Raw genomic sequence first — 26,507 nt, forward strand, 5'->3', positions numbered from 1 at the left:
AAGCCTTCCAGACCAGACTCTCTAGCTTCCCTGAAAGCCTCCTTTGCCAGGAACAGGCTAAGATCCTAAGCCACACAACCACCCATTAACTGATAGGAACTGTTGGACACCACTGCTTATTCAGAGAGGCAGCTCTTCTAGCTTACTTCTAAATTAAGCTTAGGTGAACATGACATATTCCCTCACCAGAACAAAACCTACTTGTCACATTCACAGCCACTACTATATTGCAAAGGGGTTACTTTCCAGCAGCAACGGGGCTCCTGTCTCTGCATTCCTTGAGCTGCTGCTGCACTTGCTGGTTGCAAAGTGCTCACAAATCCAACAGCAGTCTCATTGCTCTTTCAAGCCTCACGCAGTTTGGCTTCCGCGTCCCTCACCCACCGCCACGCAGCGCCAACAAGGTGTCAAGGATTAGAGATTTGTACAGAAGCAAAGGGCTGGTTTTGAGAGGCTGCTCCTGCAGTAAACAAGATCAGCCGAGAGCTAATAAAATTTCAAATTAGCTGTGACTTTTCATGGCCCCACAATTGTGTTGGCTGATTTAACGGGCAGTGCCTTAGCTCACTGAGATTGAATAATTGAACATTTCTACAGAGTTATGGATGCTGCAACAAAAATCCGTCATGCTAACATCAACAACAGAATGCAAATAACCTTCAGCCAGAGGTGTTACTATGTGTTTAAGCAGACTCTGACACTTGCTACATGTCAAAGTGTTGAGCTGGAGAAGGCAGGACACACATAGGGACACACCTGTCTGTAGGCACAGACCATTCTTGTGGAGCAGGATGTGCATTGGGAGCCCCAGACACACAGGCAGTCAGGGTGTGAGCCTAAGGAGCCTTATTAGGGTAAATCTGGGAAAGATACATGGAAAACTCAAGGATTGCTCCTGCTGAAGAGCATGAGACTTTTTGCCACTGATTGCAGCAGGAAGACCCTCTGTGAGGATTCATGCTAGGCAAAGCAAAACTAGAAAGAAAATAACAATAAAACCCAATTGTCTTTCAGGAGTATTTTCACTGCCAGTGAAAGCAAAAAATGCACTGATTATACTTGCATTTCTCACCTTATCTAGTTCTTTCACTTTCTGTGTCATTCACCAGACACCATTACCATGTTTTGTGGGGACACTGTTTTGTATTACTGGGAGAGTTTGGATGGACAGGGTTTGAAATACAGCTGCTCAAAGGTAAAGCTAATAAAGTGTTTGTCTTCCTCTGGAGGAAATACAATTATACCCTTCCAGTTCTAGTCTAAATGCTGGTGAAACAGAGACTAAAGGAATGGCTCAGTACTTCTGTACAGAACACAAACATGTCCATGTGAATACTTGTGCTGATGAAGGTTTACAAAAGCAATAATGTTCTTCTCTGAGTTGAGGACTGACACTCAATTTACTTCAGTTAGATTTGGGGAATAAATAGATTTCACTCCAGCACTTGTCAGAGAACAATTTTACCTTTTCAACAAACAAGTGGTAGCTTTTGGCCCCACTGTAAGGAATCAAAGGGAAACAAAATACAAATGTAAGGAAGAATAGCAATGTCCTGAGACCATGTTAGTTATTAATGTTCTCTTTGCTCTCATTCTATCCCACCTGCTCTGTTTTGGTGTTGTCTGAATAAGGTTCTCACTGGTTGTATCCTGGCTGCTTGGGAAAGGAACTGCCCTCACATCTTTCTCTAGGTGCTCAACACATGTTTTTGAGTTCAAAATAATACAGTCATATGTAATAGTAATAATGTATTTGAATTACAGCTGTTCTTGGGCTCTAGTGCAGAAGCAGAGCTTTGCAGTGCTAGTCATTACAGAAATACTCTGCAAAAAGTTCATCCTAACCCAGAGCTACATCTTGTTTAAAAAAAAAATCTAAAAATAAAAAGATGGGAAGTGGAAGGAGGAAATGACAGAAAGCACATGATAATCACCACTAGCTGGGTGCTAAGCAGAGCTATACTAATGTGTTTAGAGCCTAGAAGTTCACAGCATCGCCCAGTTCAGCATTGCTCTGCAAGATACAGCTCAAGCAGCCAGCTTCACGGGATTCTTTCCTTCTCCAGGCAGGCTTTTAACAAAGGACTTACACATTTCACAACCAGCAAAGCACCACAGAAACCAATCTATGTCTGGAGTGAAATTCATGAAGCTGAGGAAAGCATGTGAGGGCCCTTCCCAGCAGAGGAGAGACTAACAATCACACAGGGCAGTACGTATATAGATTGCTTACCTTGAGCAAGCAAGACTGAATCTGAAACTGCCTCCTTCAGGAGCTAAAGTACCTCTTAAAAGTGATTCCTCTAAAAGACAAGGGACTCAGAGCTTAGAATTCTTTTGTGAGAGCAATGGGTTCACACTCTCAGCAGCTGAGATATCCTTGTCACCAAGGTCTCTTGCTTTCCTGGCAACTGCTGCAAGTGTGAAGACACTGCTGAAAAGTTCACCCTATCATACTGAATCTAAGACAATCCACACATTCATCTGAGCTCAGCTTGGAGAGTGGTCTCAGATAGCTGAAACAGAGACATGTTTTTCAAGTCCTGGCCAGAGGAAAGTGGCTGTGCACTCTGTGCATCCCAAGAACACTTGGGGCAAAACCTTAGGTTTTTAAGGGGACTTTCTGCCTGAATAAGGAGGCAAGAGTTTGCCTCAGGTGCTAAAGCAGGTCTGGAAGAGCTTTCCTGATTTTCTGCTTCAAGCATTGGTGCTCAAGCTCTGTTTAAGCATCTTTTCAGGTGCAGAAAAGCTTTATGAAATGCACGTCCCAGCCTTTCTTTTATGAAGATGGTTCATGTCACCTCCTATTACATCTTACATACCAGCAGTGCCTGTTTCCCATCAGTAACTTCCCTCATTTCAGCAGACAATGGTACGTTTCTTTTGACACAGAGGACACTTTCATGGTTTCTTTCAGAATCTATTATCCAAAGGCATTTCATTAAACATAAAACCGAGGAAGAGAAGCTGGGTGATCTATAACAAATTATACCAGATAGCCAGTCTTTTCAGGTACAGCAGAATCTCCCATTTTTTTGCAGTGCTTTGTGGTTCCTCCAAGACGACCCTGCTGTATGACTGGATCTATCTGTGATGGTAAATGCTAATTGATGAAGGCTGTTTCCCCAGGTGCGTTCACATCTCAACACTTCCCTTCATAAATGTAGCAAGCACATTAATGCATCATTTTTTATGGTTTCGAGGAAGCAGACAACTCCCACACCATGCCCAGGAGACAATCTTCTTGTGCTGTAAAAGCCTTGCAGGCATGAGGTAAAGGTTTGTAACAGTGTGCAAAAATAAAAAAGCAAACATCTGAAATACCCCACCACCTTGTCTGCAGCTTGAACATTTGCGACGACAAAGGTTTGTGTTTTGGGGTTCTCCTGGATTCCTTCTAATTCCCTTTACAACCCTACTGCTACCTTCAGGTATAACCCTAGTTACTGGCAAAGAGCAAGGCAGAGTCCTGCCAGCTCCCTAACATATTATTTGGCATGTGGTGGACAGATGGTGGACACATGGGTGTTAAGAAGGCCAGTGAGCAGTGCCAAAATTTCTCTTGCCAAAGAATTTGAAATGCTGCTGTCCCAAAGCATTATGCAAGTCTCCACCTTACTACAAGCACTACCTGATCCTTGAATGGGGCAAGACAAGACAAGAAGCTTTAGTCTGGATTTGCACTAATGCACAGTGAAACAAACAGCAATGAATCGCCTCAGGGAACCCATTCCTGAATTACACTGTCCCTGAAGTAAGACTTGGTGTCTTGTGGCAGCAGTAACTAATACTCAGGGCTGCAAAGAAAGGCAAAATTCCCACGTGCAGAGGCTTGGTGGCTCTGACCTGCTCATTGCTTCACGGTTTGAAGACTAAGGAGGCTTTTAGTTGCTCAGGCCTGGGAGGGTAGAGGGAAGAAAAGCAGGATTGCTCCACCTGGAAGCTCTTGTGCAGCATCTGGTGAAGCACAGACACAGTCTGAACCTGCAAAGGCAAAATGGGGCCATGTGTACCTTGCAACCCTGTGTTTGTGCTTGGCCAAATGCGTGGCATTGGGGAAGAACTTTTCACAAAGGCATGTAACGATAGGACAAGGGGTGATGGTTTTGGGTTTTAAGCTAGAAAAAGGTAGACTTAGGTTGAACGTTAGGAAGCAGTTCTTTAATATGAGGGTGGTGGATCACTGGAACAGGTTGCCTAGAGAGGCGGTGGAGACCCCATCCCTGGAGACATTCAGGGTCAGGCTTGATGGGGCTCTGAGCAATCTGGCCTAGTTGGAGATGTCCCCACTTATTGTAGGGTGGTTGGACTAGATGACCTTTATAAAACTCTTCCAACCCAAGACACTCTATGATTCTATGTAGCTGTCAGGAAGGAGACATAAAATGAGGGGCAGAAGCTTTACTACTTCACTATCAAAGAAAGATCATTAAGCAGGTGGCATGTAAGAAAAATGAAGCTGCTGTACTTCTATGTAATGGTGTGAAATACACCTCAGGGTAGGCCAGCATTATTTTAATGGAAAGATTATCTGTCTGTCTTTCTATCTATCCATCTGTCTATGTATCTCTTTAAATTCACAGGCAGTAATTGCTAACAGAAGCCTTTGGAAGTGTTTAAATTGCAAAGAGGCAGCAGACCAGCAGACAACTGAACATCAACCTCTAATTAATAGGAAGGGTTAGATAAAATTAGGAACATTAATGTTTTATTGTTCATCTGAGAAGGACTCTTGCCTTTCATAAGCAAAACAGATTGACTTATTCTGAGCAGAGTTCAGCAACTGTTTAGCAACTGGAATTGTTCAAAGCAAGAAATTAAGGATGGGGTCATTTCAACTTCCCAGAGGAACAGCAAGCTTCACCCTATCTGGAAGACTTGACTACTCTGCAAAAGCCCAAAACAATGACAAGGAACCTCAAATGAAGAGCCTGTGTTGATCAGACCAAACTTTTAGACAAAAAGAGCAATTTATATTTAATATTAATATTTGTAATTCATGGTTTCAGAGAGCTGGGGTGTAGCCAGACAATGAAATGGTGATGTACTCTAGGTGACCCTGCTCTGGCAGGGGGGTTGGACTAGATGATCTTTCGAGGTCCCTTCCAACCCCTAGGATTCTATGATTCTATGATTCTATGAATTTGCCAGCTCTCTGGCTTTCAATATCGAGGGAGTAAGATGGTCAGATGACTTCATAGAATCACAGAATAGTTTGGGCTGGAAGTGACCTTTAAAGGTCATCTAGTCCAACACCACTGCAATGAGCAGGGACATCTTCAACTAGATCAGGTTTCTTAAAGCCTCATCCCACCTGATCTTGAAAGTTTTCAGGGATGGGGCATCTACCACCTCTCTGGGCAACCTGTGCCAGTGTTTCACCACTCTCATGGTAAAATATTTCTTATTTATATCTAGTCTAAAATCTCCCTCTTTCAGTATAAAACCATCACCCCTTCTCCTATCACTACAGTCCCTGCTGGACAGTTTGTCCTCATCTTTCTTACAAGCCTCCTTTCATATTGAAGGGCTCCAATAAATTCTCCCAGGAACCTTCTCTTCTCCAGGATGAACAATCCCAACTCTTTCAGCTTTTCTTTATAGCAGAGGTGTTCCATCCCTCTGATCATCTTTGTGGCCCTCCTCTGGACTCTCTCCAACAGGTCCACAGGTCTATGTCTCTTCTGCTTCCTTTCTCTGGAGCACAGATGATTAACTCTCATTAAGTTTGCTGGGGACATCAAGCTGTGTGGTGTGGCCAACACTCCATGCAACACACCACTTCTCCTGTCCTAAGTGACCCCGTAACATATAGAGCCCAATGTCATGAACTAAATGAACACAGTGGACATTTTGTGGACATTTCTGGACATTTTACAAGGCTAAATGGTGCTTAGTTGCAAGCTGGGGTTAAACCATGACAATGCCCAACAGTGTATCTGTGAGAATGTGATGAATATCCTCTTCTCTTCCCCTCCATTTTTCCTGTACACTGTCCTTACAGAGGAGTCTACAAATGCAGTGGAGCCCATATTCAACCTTTGGAATATCAGCCTCTTCTCAAGGCTGTATCAAATGCCATTAACTCCACTTCTAGAACTTGTCACAGAAGATAATTTTCTTGGTCTTTTAAACCTTCAAACTTCTTATTCTTCAAGCACATGACAGAGCACACACTGTGGGGTGAGAAAGGACTACTCTCAGGTACTGAGTGTTTGCAGCCGTGAATTAGAGGTTATTTTCTGCCAAAGAGAGGCAAGAACCACATTTCTCAGCTTGTTTTAAGGAAATACCTTTCATTTGTTGTAATACAGGTGGCCTATTAGGTCAAATGTGCAAAATCCCAGCCTTCTCCCCAGATTGTTAAAGCTCTGTCACTGCCCTGGTTTTGTTTGACAGATACTAGATGATCACCTGCTCTCAGCCACTTGTTACAACTCCTTTCAAGTTGATGGGCTTTGTGTTTAAAGGTGTAAATAAAGTGAACCTGGGTGTGAAACCTAAGTGCTAGCTTTGACAAATGACACTTGTGTGTGGAGAGATGACTGTTCTCCAAGACACCTCTTTTTCTAAACTGAACAGAGATTACATTTCACCAAGTCTCACTCTGAGTGACTTCTTTTTAGCTTGTTATTGTTTATCTGAAGAGCCTCCGGGCAAACACGCCCTGTAATTTGGCACTTGTCTCCCTCAGGGTATGATTAGGCTGGGATCAGATGAAACAGATTCTGACTTCAGCTCCCATTATCCCAAGGAATTTCCGGCTGCAGGGATCTTGATTAGTAGAGACAAGAAACCACAGCACAGGAACCAGCTTCCGATGAGCTCAGGCAGAGTGAACCCCCTTGCAAAGCATGGATGGCCCCACCATAGTGTCTCAACCTCGAGAGATGCTGACTTGAGCAAGTGACTTGGAGGGCAGTAGTCACCAACCAGAAGTAGACAGCTACGAGGTGATACTTGAAACAGCTCAGAGAGATGATGCCCTAAATCTGTTGCCCTCTGCTGATGGTACCCACGATGATTGGGTATACTCAGGTATTTGACTTCTAAAGCTTCATGAAATGACTCTTATTTCCATTGCATACATTCATGTGCATGTAAATTCAGCAACTAGCCCTGAAATCCTTTATGGTGAACTGTCAAAAACCCCACCTTTTTCCAGCCCTGAGAAGGCATCACTCTGGAGACAGTGCTATGACCCCAAAAGAGGGAGAAGCCATAGTGCTCATACACATACTACATGTTCTTTCAAGAGGCAGCTCAGGTCTATATCTCTTCAGTGCACTTTGAAGCACAGCAGTTTGCAAGGTATAATGTTTGTGGCAACAAGCTGGCTGCATCAAATAAAGGCTCAATTCTGCTCCCTAATCACAGATGTTATTTGACCCTGCCTTTGGATATCTGAGAAATCTAAAGGCAGCTGCCACACATGAAACATATATTGGCTCTACTACAGATCCAAGCTACTGTGAAGGGGAAGCCAGAAGCCAGCTGGGCTACTCTAGGATGTCTCTGAGAGACAAAAGGCAAAAGACATTACATTGGAAGACAGAAAATTATTATCAGATATTAGGAGGAAAATGTTTACTATGAGGATTATCATATACTGGAGCAAGTTGCCCAGAGAGCTGGAATCTCCATCCTTGAGTTGACTAGACACAGACCTGAGCAACCTGATGTAATTAGACCTGCTTTGAGCAGAGGGTTGAACTAGACAACTGTTGGAGGTCTGTACTAACCTAAATGACATTATGGATGTTCAAATGTTGAAATTCTAGATCTGATCCCAAAAATACAGCATAAATGAACCATAAATGTGTATAAAAATCAACTTTTTTTTGTTTTGTTTTTCCATGGAAACTGATTATCCCTGGCTCTATTTAACATATTTTTACACATTTGATGTGATGAACTTTATTGATGCTCTGTGTCAGCTATAAATAGAAAAGAGGAGTAGAGAGATATTAATTTTCATGTGAGGCAAAGTTCACTCATAGTGTGTATATTTTGTATGGTTCTACATTTCTTTCCATATTTTTTATGGGATAATTTGGTCCATTTGCCACACCAGATGTGCAGAAGTATTTTAAATATTCAATCAGAATCTCAGTTGCTGTGAAGCAGATAATCACAGTCTTGGCTTTGCTATTATTATTTGTATTTTGTAACTGTACTGTTCTTGTGAATATGATAAAATGGAGGCTTCCAAAATGCAGTCTCCACTTCACAGACTGGGTTCTGGCCCAGACTTGTGGTTTACAAAGCCTTTTGCTGAGTGACAACAAAACAAATTATGCAGTCTCCCTTATGCCTTAAATTTAATATCTCATCTCCTACCCTCTAATTCAAACCTTCACACTGCACCAGGGTTTCCTTTGTAATGAGATAACTCTGAATATTAAGTTTGCATTATGCAGGGCTATTATTCACATACCTGACATCATTACATATGGAACTGTAATCAATAAAACATGGTTTGAGAGGGATTGGATGGCTTGTGGGTATGGGGATCAGTCACTGAAGCCTCTAAGTTTCTGCAAAACATCCACCCCAAGTCAGTAGTGACCTACCAGAGAGCCTTGATGAAAACTTCAGGCATGGAGGCCAAAGTTCAAACAGTCAGGCACATTTGCTCCCTGAAGTGGTCCCATCATGTCACTGCTGAGCCATACAGCTGGGGCGGAGGGATAGGACTCATTCGAGGATAAACAAACCTCCCTCTCCAGCCCTGGCACCCCCAAGTCCAAACGCATTTCATTTGAATTCAAATCCACTCTGGCTGACTCAGCCTGGCAGACTTCACTGTCTGTTCTCCACCAGCTGTCAAAAACCAATCTGCCCTGCAGAATCCAGCCCAGCTGAACATATCACTGTGCAAGGTTTGAAGGCTCTGTGAAGCCTGACATACCACATGTGCTCCTGTCCTACCTCCATCGTTGTCCTTCCCATCGCCACACGCCGTCTCCATGGAGGTATCGCAGCCCGCTCCTCTCCAGCCCAGCTGGCAGACACAGTGCCAGCCATTCATGTCCAGAGTGCATCTGCCATTGCCATTACACAAGCCAGGGCATCCCTCTGCAAGGCAAACATTCAAATTTTGTCAGAAAGACAAAGCAATGCAGCCCTGAAAGAGGCTAATTAAATAACTCTTTTCCCCCCTCCCCCGCCAACGCTTTGCCTTCAGTTTATTTCTCCACTTGGTTTCTTCCCAGCTGGAGCGAGCTGTCCCGGTTTGATATTGGAATGGTGGTGACCACTCAATGGGCTGCTGTTTCCCAGGAGGTCCTCACAGCACAGCCTCACTAATTGGATCGAGGGGATGATGAGCTTCAGGGAGGTAATGAGATTTTCCTGCCTCACTGGTTGTAAAACCCACCCTGTCCTCTGAGTCTCTCAAAGCATTTGCTTTGTAAGACCAAGATTTGGGGTTACCTAAATTGCACATAGGGTTAAAGTTCCCCACAACCCGTGGGATGAAGCAACTGGCTTTCAGCAATACTGAGACCTCAGTCTGGTAAGCAAAGTTGGCTGGAAAGGGAAGGCACTTCCTATGTTAGAAAATATTTGGAGAACACCCAGCTTCTCTACTGCAGTCATTTTGGGTGGGATGCATCTCATTTGTTTGCAATTCATCTATAATGGAGGTGCCTTCAACTCTGTAGTCAGCAGAGAAAAAGAGTGGCCTGTGGTTTAAATCCCCCATGTGTGCTAGATACCCACACTGATGAGCTGAAGCACACTCTGGAAACACCTGTTTCTCCCCACTGACTAGAGAGAAACCAGCACAGAGGCAGATGTTTCTTGGATAGGTGATAAAACTCATGAAGGATGAACCCCAAGCTCCCAGTCTGCTAACTAGGGTTTGATTTTCTCTTCTGGTGACCTCCCACTGAGGTTTCTTTCCCCTCCCTCTCCCCTCCAAGAAAATAGCAGAGTAATTTCCACAGTAAGCATCAGTGTGAGGGAGTATGTTTAACTTGTATGGTTCCAGGGGCTTTTTACCTGAAGAGCTCAAAAATCCTTACTGAGAAGCAGTCAGAAATGTAAGCCACATTTTACAGTAATAAATAAAATACAAGGGATTGAAGTGACTGTCAGGGTCATCCAGCAGGACTGATTATACCAGGAGCAGAATTCCTTCCTGAGGCCTGTCTTAAGTCCCTCTCTGTTCACACACGTTGTGCAATCCTAACATGCAGTTCAACATTCTTCAGGCCCTCTGCTTTGTAAGACAGGTTTGTTTGTGAAACTGTGCAACCAACACTGACTTCTCCTGTCCTAAAGGGCTACAACATGATGGTGAAGAGTACTGAAAGGTGTATGTCATTGGAACAGCTGGCTGACGTGATGCACGAGGGTCTGCCCAAGAATTACTGAGCCAGTACATTGTGCCATTGTGTGTCCTATGCTGGGGTCATGTCCCTCAGAAATGTTTTATAACTATAGAATTATTTCATGGTAGACTTAATGTGTTTTCTAGGATTGTTTTTCTCACAGGTGACAGGTGGAAAAAGGAAAAAAAGGTGGTCAGGGACAGTCCTTTAAAAGCATCTGAACTAAATTTTTCATTTACAAATATATTTGTTGTATTTTAGTCTTTTAAAATGTGCATTTTAGGAGGGGGTCACAAAACATGTATATGTGAGCATGTTTGTGTGTGTGTATTTTGGCATTTATACACTGTAATGGTATTTATATACCACAGAAGTGCTATTTATAGTCAAGGCTACTTGAAATTACCCATTACCTGTAGGAACAGGTCTGAATCCTGAAAATGGCTTAAGTTAGGGCTATGAGGTTTCACATATAGAAAATTCAGAAGGAAAAGAGTAATTTCATTTAACAGTTTTTGTTCTAATTACATTACGCCTTCCTGTGTGATGTGCTCTAGGTGACCCTGCTCTGGCGGAGGGGTTGGACTAGATGATCTTTCGAGGTCCCTTCCAACCCCTATGATTCTATGATTCTAGGATTCTACATTTTGCATTTCTTGATCTTTGGAACAAAGATCTCCAAACCAAAGATCTAACATTATTACACAAGAAAAGATAATGTAGTGATTGATCATGTGCTCTGAGACTGAAAAAAATTATCTCTAAACGTTTTATGTGAAGAGTGTCCATCAGGTATCAGGAAAAACTAATAGAACTGTAGAAATCAGGAGCTAATGTGGAACTGCATGTGCTCTGCTCTCCCAGGCTTAGGAAAGGGGGAATTTGGAGTGGTGGGAAATGGCTGCTATAATTAAGATGGCAGCACTTTCTGCATCTGAAGAAATGATAAGAGCTTTATTTGTCTACTCTAGCACAGCAAAGTCTGAAAAAAAATATTTTTTTTTTTCCCCCCAAATTAATGAAACAGATAAAAAGTGAGAAGGGAAAGCAGATATTTAACCTAAAGAGAATGTTGCTGGCATAAGAACAAATGGACCTAAACCAAGCATGAATAAATTCTGGCTGGAAATAAGAAAGAAAAAACAGAACAATTCTCCAGGATCAAAGGAATGAAGCTTTGGAAGAGCCTCGTGGTAGGAGTGTTAAGGAGAAGAAGCCTCCCTGATCTATCCATAGAGCTTAGTAAAGTTATCTAAAGTTTTACCCAATGTGGTTGCCTTTGACAGCAGAAGACTGGACTCTAACTGAGGACATCTCTTCCAGTCCTATGTCTTTGAGTTTTGTGTGAAATTCCTTTTCTCCATGATATGTGTTTTGAGATTATCTTCATGGACTTCCATTATTTCCTTTGAAATCCCAGAGAACCCAAGTCAAGCCCAGAGAAACTAGGTCCAGCATCTCAGAAGGTGTACAGAGGAAAAGCATCAGAAGAGGAATGACAGGAGAGACAGAGACTCATGAGGTTATGCCTTCCTGAAGTGTCTGGTCTCTTCTTGACTATAAAGGGAATCCAGTGTGACTAGATGACATATAAGCATCTATGCTGTAGATACCTAAAGTGGGATAACTCCCACCTGTAATGTCATAGTCTATTGTCTTGGCATCTTTCAGGTCTAGAAAAAGCAAGTTCAACCCTTCCCACGAAGGGCAGATCCATCTCTGGTTTGTAATGAGATAAATCTCTTCCAACAAGTCAGAAAGAACTGTTTCCTAATGACATAATCTCTTCTTCATGGATCCATGAACGTAAGTTTTCACATATTAACCATTATATTATGAGATATAGCAAAGTATCAATGCTGTGAGGATGAAGTTGTACCTCTCCTGTGTCATGAGTATAGTAGGAGAGTGGACAGTTTTCAGAAATAATGAGAAAGGAAATCACTAACAGAAAGCAACACAATTAAACAGCAGCTGTCAGAGGACTCCTACCTTCAGAAAGTTAGAAGACAGCATGGACGTGTAGACCAATGTATCTGGGAGAATGGACCTACCATGTCTAAACCAGTGCATTGCATAAAGACTTGACCATCGCTACCACGACGGGGACAGGAAGGGACAGTATTGCCCATTCCATGAGAAGTGCACTTCGAAACACTTGACAAAAAGACAGTGCAAATAAATTCTATCCTCTCCTTTCCCCCATGCTGGGGAACAAAGCTAAAAGATCATCTTGTCTCCAAAGCCCTGCTGAATATCAACACAGCAGGATGGCTTAATCCTCATGGATTTACACCACCATAATCTTGGAGCTCTGATATTTCATAGCTAGAGTCACTAATGATCCATTATTGCTGTTTGTGTTTGGTAACAGTATGTGGGTGACAAAGAGAATTAAATATATGAAAGGGGTTTTTCAAGGGGAGGGGGGAACTCCATTTATGTGAGTTTCCAACTGAAGCACATGAAAGCACTGCTGAAAGATGATGATGCTGTGGGACGTTTGCAAAGGTGTCAGAACTGCTATGGAAAAGACAACACAGGAAGGGGAAGAAAGAGAAAAAGCGGGCTAATTTTGAACTAGACAAGAAAAGAGTGTCAGGGGCACAGAAGACTCACCAGAGTAAGAAATTATCCTGCCATTTTAAGACTGTTGGGAAAATAATCTGCTCTTAATGATCTGTAGAGTTAAGGCCTTCTCTAATTAGTCCAATTATAAACAATGTTCAGTGGACATTTTCTTCAAGCTAAGCCTCATTGCCACTTGAAATTGGACTTGAAAGATAAGACTATTATCTTTCCTCCATTGTCAGTAGCAAAGCACTGATGGATGTTCTAGCAAGTGCCAAAGACAGTGTTTGGGCTCTGAAATGAGTAGGACATGGCTGAATGCAATGTGTGAGGATGCAAACACCTGGGCCTTGGGAGAACATCAATCAGTAAGTGACCTGCAGAAGTTCTGTAGGACTGAAGTGGAGTAGCAGAGCGTCAGCTGATCCCTGCAGATTATGTGAAAACTGGTACAGTGTCCTGAAAAACACTCAACTCTTAAACTACCATCATGATGTTTTGTGATGGTGGGAATTCAGATACCATTTATCAGATACATCATATAAAAAGAATATTAAATATTTACTTGCCAGAGCTCCTATTGCTTATAACTGCCCAAATGAGGGAACTGGCTGTGGTTAGACCTTGGTTTCTCACTGCTTCTCAGACTTCAGGAGCAACCAACAAGTCACCATGCAGCCTGAATTCAAATATTGTTCAGTGTCTCTACATTTTCAGACTACTTGTTTATATGCCCCACTACATTGTTAATGTGGTTATTTTTTAGAAGCATAGAATGTGTGGGGTTGGGAAGGGACCTTTAAAGGTCATCTAGACCACATATGAGAACTGATAACCAACAACAGAAATCAATTATGCTGATGTACTGTCAGATCCAATGGTATTCTGGATGGAGAAGCTCTCTCTAAAATCAGCACTTCTTTAACAGTAGGCAACTCTTCATTTTAAGCATTATCAGTGTAAATGAGGCCTTAGTCTAGAAGACTCCATTCCAATTCTAGTTGGAGCTTCTCAGTTTAATTATGTTGATGTTTGGTCTTGAAACTTGCCCTCCAATTTAGAAACAATTCTGCATTTTCTCTGATTTACTGGTTTATTTTAAAGCTGTAGGAAAGACTCAGCAGTAAATCAGGCTCACCCTTGACAACACAAGATTACTGGGACGGGATTTCAACCAGAAAGATGTTAATAATTAAGAAAGCCAAAAGGGCATGAGTAATTTAGCTTTGAAAAATGCACACCATCCAGTTATCCAAGTAAAAAACATGTAAACCATGTACTTTTAATGTTCAGGTATTGCTAACCTTTCCAAAAGAGGCCACGCATGGCATGAGACAATCTTTTCTTCTTAGTAGGTTGCTAAACATGTCACCCACTGAAATACCCACTAACTATAATCTGTCTTTATTCTTGGGCATACAGGTGGGTCAAAAGGCTATCCAGGGGGGAAATGAAAGCTACAGAAGACTGATTCCTCATCTTTCCTATCATCTCCTTGGTGCTTGTCTGCTACCTTCCAATCAAACTTTCTCCAATACAAGTTGAGATGAAAAGCAAGAGTCCTGGGGTTTTGAAATGCAAAGCACTGAGATGTGGAACATGAAGAGGAGGTTCTGATGGCACTCCCTAGTGACGGCCTGTATCTTCCTCTAAGGATGCCACCACTGTTACTCCATAAGGGCAAAAGTACCTGTCTCTCCTTGATTAAGAATGAAACTACACTTTTTCTCCTGATATAAATAAGTCAAACATATTTTACTGATGCTAAGCCATGAGATAAAGCTAACTACCACTGTACAACGCACTGATCTATATCAGGGGCCCAAGAACAGCTGCCAGTGGCTGCATTACACCACAGAAAAAAAGTCTCCTTGTTTAAGCTGTGGCCACTTTCTTATAATTAATATTTGGTGGTTTTTTTTTCAACCATGTTTCTTGTCACACTGCAAGAGCCCGATACGGTAGAGATTTTATTTTAACTGTTTACTGGACAAACATTTTGGCTTAACTGTCCTTCTGCATCAGCCTCTCACAGCTGCTACTTCTGATTGCTCACAACCTGAGAAAGAGGGTAATTCTATGGAAGAAACTGATTTGTTCAACCTGATTTTTTGGTTTGTTTAACCAGCAAACATATGATGCTGTGTGGTGTCCGCACTGTGCTGCTGTTAGTGTCAAATCAGCCATGTAGAAAGATATTTGTGTCTAACTCAATCATATTTATTGCCACATTGTTGTATTTAACTAGATGTATGCCATTTCAATATTTTTAGAAAGCTAAGTACATTGTGGGACTGTCTATTTCTATTTAAAAGTCTTAAATCAGTTTAGCTCATTGGTCTGATTAATAAACAACTGAGATTTTTTTAAGATAGCAGATCACCTCTATTCTGTAACAGTTCAATTCTTTTTCTCCTCTGTTGAAGAAAGACCTTGGTTCTAGACTTGGTTTAACTTTTACAAATAGGAACATAGGGTTGGCTTTTGTTGTAGTGTACAGTAATGCAACATCACCAAATTCAATAGATTTTGTTGATTTATACAACCAGAGGCTTTGAGGTCATAACATTTTTTTGTATTATGAAAAAAAAAAATCATTATGCAAAGTTCCCATCTAAGACTTAACAGTCATGGATTAAAAACATGAAGACTCCACACAGAATGTGCACTCACCTGCTTGTTACAAAATGGATCATAGACATTTAATTGAAACACATCCCTGTGCACAGCTCCTGCTGTATTCACAGACACTTTTGTTTCCTCCTGACTTGCCTTACCTGGGTAGGAGGGGTGAGGATGAGAGATGATTTGGAGGGGAGGGCAGGGACAAGGGGATGGGTAGGAACACTGATACGATGTTAACACAGGGTCACAGCACTTAAGAAGGTATTTCCTACCTAAATGACTGGAAAGTTCACCCTTCCAGACATTAGGGAGCACTTTGGTGACAATGAGGAAGAGATGCAACCTCAACACAGCATGTTCACGGTGCATTTTTTTGTTTTGTTAAAGAAACACAAAGACAATAGGAAAAATAGGAAGGAAGAGCATACCTTTCACTACCTTATCCAGATAGTGAGCTTGGGAGATAAAAGACAGGACATTTAAGGTAGGATTGAATAAGTGCATTGCAGCTTACTACGAGACTGTGCAGGTGCTAGAAAGGCAAAGGAGAGTTCACTGTGATACGAAAAGAAAAACCTTGATTATGAGGAGAGAAAAAAGGAAGAAGGGTAGTGCACAGCCCTCCTCAGTCACAGAGCTCAAGAAGGCTGTGTTTAGGCATCCAGTCATCTTTGCTCATTAAGATCAGGAAGAGAAAACAGGGAAGTTTTTAATATATATATTTATATGTTTATATATACATAGGTATATATATGTATAAATATATATATATAGCTGAATATTGTAATGCTCTGCTCACTTGCAACAGGTTTCCTGTGTTTCACTGACTGCTTATCTTTTCACCAGGAAAAAAAAAAAAAAGTCTTTTGAAAGTGCTCCACCTCACCTGATTGTCTTCTATTTTTCCACTCAGAGAGGTACAGTTCTCCTCTGACCTTACCAGACTGGGAGAGGCTTTCCCCTGGATCTTCTTAATACTAATACATTGCATTTATACAGCATCCTCTAGCCCCAAATCAAATTAATTTACACATATTAAATAAACCTCACGGCAGCTCTCCCAGATAGGAAAGTATTAATATACACATTCTACGGAGGGGCAAGGAAGAAAAAAAAAAAAAAGTATGTTAGAGATGTAGTGGGAGCACTCATGTGCCCAATTCCCATGGAACATTAATTTAGAAAACTGCCTTCTAATTTATTTTCTGGGGTCAAGGAGAAAGTTGGTGGCAAAGACAGCAGCAGAAGCCAGGAGCCCTGCCCCGGCCAGCCCTGTTCATGCCAGCAGGCGGCACTCTCTGTCCTAACAGAAGCCGGTCTTTGTTAATAAATAAAAGGCTCTAAGTCTTGCTTTTCTCTCATTCATTACCTGCTAAAATGTTATTTCCCTTGTTTTCTTGTCCGCTCCCTGCAATCTCTCTCAGTTGTGCCCTGGTACCCTTTTGAAGAGGGTTTTATTTCAGGCTGGTTCACACAGACCGCCCACCTGGGAGGTCACAGCCCTTGCAGGAATTATTTTTCCATCCTGTGAATATAATGGATCCATCAAAGCACTATTGTAAGTGGGGAGGGCTGGGAGGGCCAGAGCTAACCTAGTGTGGGGCAGTTATTAGGCTTGGTACTGAGATTAACTAATCAGCCCAGTGTAGTGGTAGTGATGCAGGAAGCACAGCATCACCAGCCACTTGGATGGTGGCTGAAGCCTGGGAATGTGTCTCTTGGATTTTGGCATCCAGATCAGCCCAAGCTGTAAATTCAGGCAGCAGTCACTGTACAAATGATGGCAGTGGAGGCAGTTGCCAATGCCAACCATATGTCAATTTTGTGTCCATGCTTTCCTGTAATCTGAAAAACAATGGAGGCTTTCTGTGGGAATCACAGAATCACAGGGGTTGGAAGGGACCTCTGAAGATCATTGAGTCCAACCAATGTTCCATAGTAGCATGAATCTTTTTTCTCTAAACTCATATAGTCTCATTCCCATGCTATACTTCTGACATTAAAATACCATCTTATTATCTACAGCGAGTCCTTTGGAAACCCTGTGGGCATGAGGGACATGTGAGGAGTTATGTAAGGACTCAGAAGTTTCTTTTCTAAGGTGTCCCTGCACCCAAAGGCGTGTGGGCTCATGTAAGCATTTTCCAGTGTGAAAACCCCCTCATTTCACCAGACTGAGCTAACTTGGTTTGTTTTGTCTGAAACACACTGGGAAGGACAACATGAGCATTTATTTTGGCTCACAGAGAGACAGGGAGGGAAGAGAGAAGTGAGAGATGCTAGGAGCAGGTCTTTGGATAGGACTCCTTCCCCAGCACACTCTCCTTCTTCATTTTCTAAATATTCTTTTTCTCTTTACTTTTCCCACGGGGTGAAGAGGACAAAACCTCTGTGAAATCATTGGAGTTAAACTGAGATTGCACAGATTTGAATGAGAGGAGAAAGTAGCACTTCATTGCTGAACCAGTGATGGCAACAGAAGTTTATGCCAAAGGGACAGGGAAAAAGACTGTCTTTGAAGTTAATCTGTGCTTAATATTTACTGTCAAATATGCTGCCAAACTATATAAGGCCAGATTACCTTTAGCTTGATGCAAAATCATGTTGCAACAAAGCAGCAACCACTTATTTTCCACTGACTGCTTTAACCATGGCCTTCTTTTGCCCAAAGGTAGCCATCCCAACCAGGCAGGGTGGGTGCCAGAGGGTCAAACATACCTCAGCTTCTTCTGCAGACATGCCTGAGTGCTGCAGGGAGCTGACTGTCTACTCTGCTGGACTGAGGTAGTGAGAACCTTCATCAGACACTGGTGGGCTTATTTTATGTTGGGCTGCACATGGACTGAGCTGCTTTATGGATTTACATAGCACAAGTGATGTGCTAGAAAGCCAGGGAAAAGAAACCAGGATCCACCTGTAATGTGCCTTGCCTGGACTCCAGCTGCTCCAGCAGAAACCAAGAGGGATTGACTACAACTCTGGCTATTCAGAACATATGTGATTATTTATGCAGGAAGGTTGATGAAAGGCAAACTTAAAGGGGCAGATTTCTCAAAAATCAGTTTTGCTAAGCAAAACAAAAACCAGCCTGATGGCGCCATAAGCAGAAGCCTGTGTGGGATGGGCTGTCTGCCTGTCTGTCTAGGCATTTGTCACTGCATATATCACCCGTGTGTTCCAGGACCAGATTTTCAAAAAGAATTAAGTATGTAGCTTTTGCAGAGATCAATGGGAATTAGGCACTGAGGTGCTTTGAATATCCGGCAAGGTAGACAGTTGTGTGTTTGGAGATCTAACGGCTGGTCCCTCAGTGCTCTACAGCCCCTGCAGTATTCAGGTGCAGCAACTGAACTTCAAGGGATGGCTTTGGTTTTGTGTCCAGGCTGTTCAAGGATGATGAATGTCTGAACTGCACCACACAGGGAAGTCCCCTCTGTCATGATTTTTCTAAGTAACTCTAATATGAACCAAAGGATTACGGCTTTTTGCTAGTAAAGTATCATACAGAGAGATTCCCAATCTCAGTGCAAGGTCCATGTAGGCAGAGTGAAGTCTCACTTTGCATCTCTGAGGTGGGATGCACAGCACCTGGGGCACTATCCAGGCCATGTCACCAAATGTATAAAATTTGAGGCCAGGCCATTACAGCCCTGGAAATTTTTGGAGTTGTTTATCAAACCCAGTAAATTTTCTGTGGTGTTACCTGTGAATGAATCCCACAGAGTAGCCCTACCACAGAGCTGAGTTGTAATTTGGCCTTTCAGAGCCCAGAGTAAGAGGGTTTGTTTTACCTTTAAACTCAATGCTCCTAACCCCCACCATGCTCCCTGGATGTAGTTTGGGCCAGAACAGAAGAAACTTCAGTTCTTGCAGTGTTTCTAAGTGGGGCCAAATTTGGAATATGCTGGAGAGCTCAACACAGGAATATTGCATTGTGGCTGTTGTCATGGTGCTTTTTTTTTCCTTTAAGAAATTAGATTAAATTTATTTAACCATTCTGCTGGATTTCAGGATTCCTGCAGTTATATAATCAACTTTCTGTTCTACTCTTTTGCCTGGATGCACTAAGTTTGCTAAATTAAGATGATGAATGTAAGCTTTTGCATCAATTTCCTGGTTGGGAATTAACTGGGGTTCCTCTAATGAAATCTCTGAATGTGAGCAATCAAGCTAGTATATTTGGTAACACGAGTCTTTGTATGAGCAAAATTAATCCACTGGGATCAGAGTTCCCTTGAACACTGTAAGAAAGAGCCTCCTATGACCTACAAACCAAAAGGATTTCTTACTCTCAAACATGCTCAACAGGAAATGGAAGGAGTGTCCTTTACTTGTATCATCCATTTCTACCATGTTACCTGCACACATGGCAATATTGTTAAAGCATCACTTCAGCAATGGGGTTTTATGCTTGTGGGTGCTAAAGCAAACCGGGCCATGACACAGACATAAAAAGAATTACTGTCAACAGAACAAGTTGCCATGCAGGGAAATTACACAAGGACAAGGGGAATGCTTTCCACATACTTAATGTAATTCCAAGTCAATGTCCTTTCATCTGTGCCAATATAACTAGCTTATTACTCCTTCTAAAGCTATTCAATTTCCTTGGATATTTATGACTTTGCCAAATCTTCTTTACATTCTACACATTTATCAATGAAATATTCTGTAAGAAACACGGTTTACAGCTTCAGAGGCATGAGACTATGTACAAATTTGTTGCTAAATCACCATGCAAGAAGATGAGGAGGAGAGTGAAAAGAAACAAAATTGCTCCAGCACTTGAAGTATTAAAGAATTATACCTAAACCAAGGCAGGACTGCAATGAGAAGGTAGCACCACACAAAATGATTCTATGCAGCAGTAAAATCTTGATGCTGTCTACATGGTGGTGCTGGCCTCTCCCATCATGACATACACTCTTTATACTTTGAGGAATACCATAAATAATGAGGTAAATTTAATCACCATGAAAGATAAAAGCTTGTTGTTCAAAAAAGAGTCTGGGCATATCAGCCTTGTGGAGATATCTCATATACGGAACTTGTGACATTTTGATTTTGCAGCAGAACTAATAAAATGGCACTGAGGGTATGAATCAGGTTTATTTTGTGCATAAATGACTTTCATATCTGGATCTGGGGACATTTGCTGAATTTTTTTTTTAATTATTTTTAAGACCTTTCCATTAATCTGTGTTGCTTTCCAAATCAGTAGTACACAAGTCTACAAAATAATAATATAGAAACATAGAATTCCAATTAACACAGGACTGGTCTCTCTTTATGTTAAAGTCATTTAAGAAAGGAGGTGGGTTTTTTTTAATACCTTCCTCATGAAAAGAAATGAAAGCTGCTAGGGACATAGAAAAGAAAACAGAATGTCATGTCTAATGAGACAGAGGAAGTTTTAAGAGCTAGATATTTTTCATTAGAGGATGCATGTGGAGACCATAATGTGGTAGAGTGACATTAGCATAAATAAATGATAAGTAGAATTGAGCCACAGATATGGTTTGTACCATTACCCTAGTGCTGGAATTAAAATAGTGTGATCAGGCTTCATTCCATGTCTGTCTTTGTGTATGCAAACTTACCTGGTGTTCAAGAAAATAAAAAGTGATGTTGACATATAACTAAATTAATAATCCACATGGATAACTATGCTGATATTTGCCCAGGTATTGCTAGTGGTTAATTTTGATGCAGTCTGAGTTATAAGTATCATGGCATAATGAAAGCAACATAGAGGTAAATTTTCTTATCTTTGAAAGAAGCCAATTAAAACAAAATGACTCGAGGATTCTCATTCAGGAATAACTCTTCTAAAGGCAACTGAATTTTTTCAGGTCCACACAGGCATTATTGAGAGCAAATCTGGATTCACTTACTTACTTTTCCATTAATGTATAATAAAGGCATCTGGGGAGTTTTAATGCTACTGATTTTATAGCATAACTAGAATGGAATGGGGACTAAAGTGTTTGAATACAAGACAGTCAGAAAAAGGAAGAAGGAAAAATGCATCAAGGAGTTCAGTAAGATGAAGGAGGAAGGTAAAATCAAGCCAGTTCATTAATGATGCTGCAAATTGCTTAATGTGGGAACTGCACCTCTTTGCATTATTTCAGCATATCGGTGGTACCTTGTTAATAATAATAATAGCTAGGACACTGAGAGCTCAAGATAAGTGCCAGGTGCATGAGAAGCATAAAGACAAAGGAAAATGATATGGTTAGAAAGGCTGCAGAGCAGACATGGGATAAGCAAGACAGTACTAAATACCAGTGCAAACAATGGAGCAAATAAAAGGAGTGAAAACTTTCAATCAGATGTATGTGTTTGAAGATGCTGTTGCCATAGTAAAGAGAAGTCTTGGAGGCCACAGAAAGACCTTTTGAGAGAGGCAAAGTAGGATGTTTTTAAAAACATCTAGCTGCCATTTGACAGCTTTCTCTCTGTAAGATCAAATCCCACATGGGCATACTTTACGTCTGATAATAAAAAATATATAGACCCATGTCATCAGCAAATGAAAGGACATTTTTTCTTGTTCCCACATGAAAATGTATGATGTCAGAACTTGAAATCCAAGAACAAAGGTGCTCATGCTACACTAAGTCACACAGATTCAATTAAGCATGCACCTTTTCTCCTCCCTGATCATCAATTATTCTTTTAAAAGTAGTCGTTTTTTCTTTCTCCCTACCAATAGTGCAGTGCTCTCCGTTCCAGCCCGGGCTGCATTCACACTTGCCATCCCGGCATGTCCCGTGCTCATTGCAGCGTGGGTGACACGCTCTCTGATCACAGGCTGTGCCCATCCAGCCCTCCTCGCAGCGGCAGGTGCCTCCAACACAAACGCCGTGTCCTCCGCAGTCCGCTGCGCAAATCTCTGTGGGAGAGGGGAGAAGAGAGAGGAGGGGATATGGGTGGAGAGAAGGGGAAGGGAGAAAATCCAGAGTGTTATTGTTAAGAAAAGCAGCCACACTTCAGTACCTCGCCTTACGGGGCAATGAAAGGAATTCCTGGGGCTCATAACACTAATCCTTCCTGACAATAAGAACCTAATAAGTATATTACAAAAAAGAGATGGACATGGATTGCAGAGATCTGCTGTGATTGATCCCCCTATTTGCTTTCTAATTCTCTTGCACTCCTTGAGCTTTTGTTGATCACCAAATCCGAAGAGGAAGGCTCTTCCAATAAACAGAACAAAAGTCACTTTTAATTAAAATCTGGTTAAGTGTGGAAACAATGTGCTGATAAACTACTTATGCCCAAGTTAAGCGCGGGCAAAGCCTGTTTATGGCTTGTTAACCCACAGTCCTGGGGATGGGATTCATTAAAACTCATCTTATCTCTTTAAAATTAATACTGATTATTGCTATTTCTACTGATTCTGCACATCTGCTATGTTTCTTTTCTCCTACCATCCTATTAAATACCCCTTCTCAGGCATTTGAAGGTATCACCATGCTCTTTTTGTGACCTATGTGAGCTGGAGTTTCTAGGATGGTGCTTCTTCCCAAGTCACAGAATCACAGAATGGTTTGGCTTGGAAAGGACCTTAAAGACCATCTAGTTCCAAGCCTAAAGACCATCTAGTTCCAACCCCCTTGCATGGGCAGGGACAACTTCCACTAGATCAGGTTGCTCAAGGCCCCATCCAACCTGGCCTTGAACACCTCCAGGGGGAGCAAAGTCTTACTGGAGTTAACGGAAGCATGGAGTCACAGATGGGCACCTTGGTGCTTACCTCCCAAATAGAGAAGAGATAAAGGACATTTGTTTCTCAGAAATGCTGCCTTTCCCACCCTCCATGAGCCCCAATAGGCATGATAACATATATATGCCTAATATTTTGGCCCAGCACTAGGCTTTTGGCTAAAACCTGGCATGCCCTTGGCATGAATTTAAGAGACTCCACGCTTCATCTGCACTGTATTATCTGGAAAAATTGAGATTTTGTAGAGAAGAGGTACCTGTGAGTCAGGTGTGTAAGTGCCTGTTACCAACATTACTGTAGAGAACTGATTTGAAGAAAAAAAAACCAACTAAATACTGATGTGGTATTACACTGCAGATGGAACGAAATTAGTCTATTTCTTCTTCTTCAGTCTCTCATAAACCATGGCCACACTCTCCTCAATCAAAGGGCAGTCAATTCAGACTATATTTCAGACTATCAGGTCTTCCCCCATCTCTCTGACTTCTGCTTGGTGCATCTAAATTGGAACAAACTTTCCCAAATATTTTGGACTGAAGCCCTGTGCTTGACTGAGCCATTATATAGATTTTATAGTGTAGGGACACAGTTCCTTTTGGGGATGGAGGAGAGAAGATAAGCATGGAAAAATGCTATAGAGGGTTGGGCTGGATACTCAAAAAAGGGGTACCAGAGTACTCTGCAGAGCACATTTTCTGTCAGTTCCCCCAGCTCTGCACCCCAGAATTAGTCTCCCAGACATCAGCCCATCTCCAGTGCCTCTCTTTGTGCCTCTGAGCATATTAAGTGCAGGATTCAGGCTTCGAGGCTTGTGGTGGAGGGGTGGCTGGTATTATACAAGACATTTACTTTGGGTCACTGGCTGCATATAAAATATTCAAAACTACTCAGCCTGCATTAACATCCCACCTGACTGAAATTCAGCTCTACTGAAGTGGGCTTTGGTCTTTTGCTGATTAATACCACCGGTAAGAGGAAGCTTAGGGACTTTTTACACAGTCCTTGATACAAGGTTGGAACATCCATTTCAACTCCACGAGGAAAGAGAGAGATGGAATGTCTTCAGCTCCTTACACTGACATGGATTCTTGTCTCCAAAGATCAGTGAGTTCTTTAGACAGTGATAATTATTAAAGCAATAATAGTAATGCTTTGTAGGTCTAGAAAATACCAGTATTTTCCAAGTTCAACATGAACACAATACTCCTGTTTACTATACAGCTCAGGGTGGTGCAACAACTTCCAGTTGAACTCCCTTTTCTGCAGCCTTCAATGTCCTCAAACACTCTTAAGCATTTATTCATATATATATAAATTTCTAATGAGACAATTCTGGAGTTCAAATGTGGTTTAGACACTCAGGAACTTGTCTGCCCCATTTAGAGTCAAATCTGCAAAAGTATTTGAGCACCATGGGTGCTTAAACCAAGGATGTGCACGTAACCACTTGCAGCCTAAATGTAACAGAATCTAATGTGAGCTTTATTGGAAGTCAGTAGAAGTTACACTATCACTTAAGACATGGCTGAGGAAGAACTCCTGAGTTGCTGTCAGAAGATTTTACTTTCCATGTGGCATTGAGAGACAGATTTTCACAGCTCCTAGATGCAAGGGAGGTAATATCATACTACAGTGCATAAGGGATGGGCAATTATTAACTTGCAAGGGTTGGGGCTTGGTCTTGTGTGTTTTCCACCTCTTTCCCCAGCTGTCAGACAGCACCACAATGGAGGGTGGGCTGGTCAGGGTGGTATGTGAACACACAGGACCTACAATGCTAATTGCATTTATTGCTAATGTAGCAATAAAGCTGCACTAAAAATAATTTTTTTTAAATATATATATTAAAAAATAAAAAGACAAAAAGCTCTTCTTGGCTGACCTGATTAACAAGGTCTGGGGGAGGATAAAGGAAACAGCAGACAAAAAAACCCACCCTAGATCTATGGTGCTAAAATTTCAACAAACTGAGAAGAAACACATTGAGAAAGGACAAAGTCTGAGATTGCTGGCATTTAAGCTCAAACTAGAAAAGTATTGTTGTAGTCTCTAGTGCTTCTCAGCAGTCTTCCACTGCAGGTCTATTCTAGAGTTGGATTGAAACAACTCCCAGACTATTGGTTTACTTAATTTCCTCATATGTGTTGAACTTTGCACCTCAGAATACTAAATTACATGCAATTTTTCTTGCTCCCAGTTCCCCAAGCAATCCAGACAGTGCCAGCTCAGTTACTTCACATCTTCATTATGTCCCTTTCCCCAGCTTTGACCTCCAGGTTCCCATCTCTAAATGGGGATAGCACTGGTATCCTCAAGTCCAGTGACATGCACTGCTGACTATGAAGCTCTGAAATTCCAAAGAGACAAATATCTCCAGCAATGGGCAGGAAAACTGACACCCTGGAGGACTTGGCCTCTTGTGTCTCCAAAGTCCGTGTGAATATCTTAAGAAATTTACTATAATTTACTTAATATTTTATCTTTAGTTTGAGAACGTTAACGAGCCTGACTGAGTACCAATGGTTATTTTTGATGTTAAGATGTTATTTCTGTTTTGACAAAAGAAGTAAACAAGGCATAAGAAATTAAAGTTTTGGGTCTACAAATATACGTGAGCTCTGTGACAGCCACAGGACCTCCTAGATGTCCTGATATCCAGTCCTGTGTCCTGTTGATAAGCCAGGGAAATGACAGTAGGTTAGACATCAGGTTGGTGATGCAGGGGAAAAAAAAACAACATTGACAAAGGAAAGTCATTTTGAGTGATAGTCAGAAGCCTTCTTGGAGTTATTCAAAGGTGTGAAACTACGATAATGGAGTGACATTCAAAAACAGTGAAGAGAAGGAAAAAAAAAAAAAAAAGCACTTTCTGAAAGGCAGAATCTCTGTGGAGTCATTTCTATGAAGAGGGACGAAAAACCCACTGGGACATTTACATCTCGACTGAAATATTTCCCAGACAACATGCTGCCAAGGAACAGTTTTGCACACCCAGGCCAGGGACATGCACTGAATGATCTAAACCAAACAGATCTTAGGCTAATGCAAAAGGGAACGCTGGGAACATTTTGGATTTCATCTCCCACCCAGCTGAGACCCCAGCCATACCACCACCCACACATGTAAGAGAGTGAAGGCTCCAGGTTATGAATGTATAATCCCTATATATTGGATATACAAGATGGTTTGGATTCCCAAGGGCTGTAATAAAGACCCTCAGCTGAGGAAACTACTTGTGAAGC

The 26,507-nt window shown here is 41.7% G+C and overlaps 1 protein-coding gene across 1 annotated transcript in view; it reads right to left on the reverse strand.

Annotated features, from left to right (window-relative positions):
* LOC127395132 (teneurin-4) overlaps window positions 1-26,507 on the reverse strand; it is a gene marked incomplete at its 5' end in the record, with an annotated part of 214,884 nt that overhangs the window by 111,484 nt on the left and 76,893 nt on the right. Inside the window, 2 exons of the mRNA XM_051641606.1 lie at window positions 8,932-9,078; window positions 22,246-22,431. Coding sequence (XP_051497566.1) covers window positions 8,932-9,078; window positions 22,246-22,431 — 333 coding nt within the window. The remainder of the gene's footprint in view (window positions 1-8,931; window positions 9,079-22,245; window positions 22,432-26,507) is intronic.

Source organism: Apus apus, chromosome 1, assembly GCF_020740795.1.
Source record: "Apus apus isolate bApuApu2 chromosome 1, bApuApu2.pri.cur, whole genome shotgun sequence".
In the NCBI taxonomy this organism is placed as follows: Eukaryota; Metazoa; Chordata; class Aves; order Apodiformes; family Apodidae; genus Apus; species Apus apus.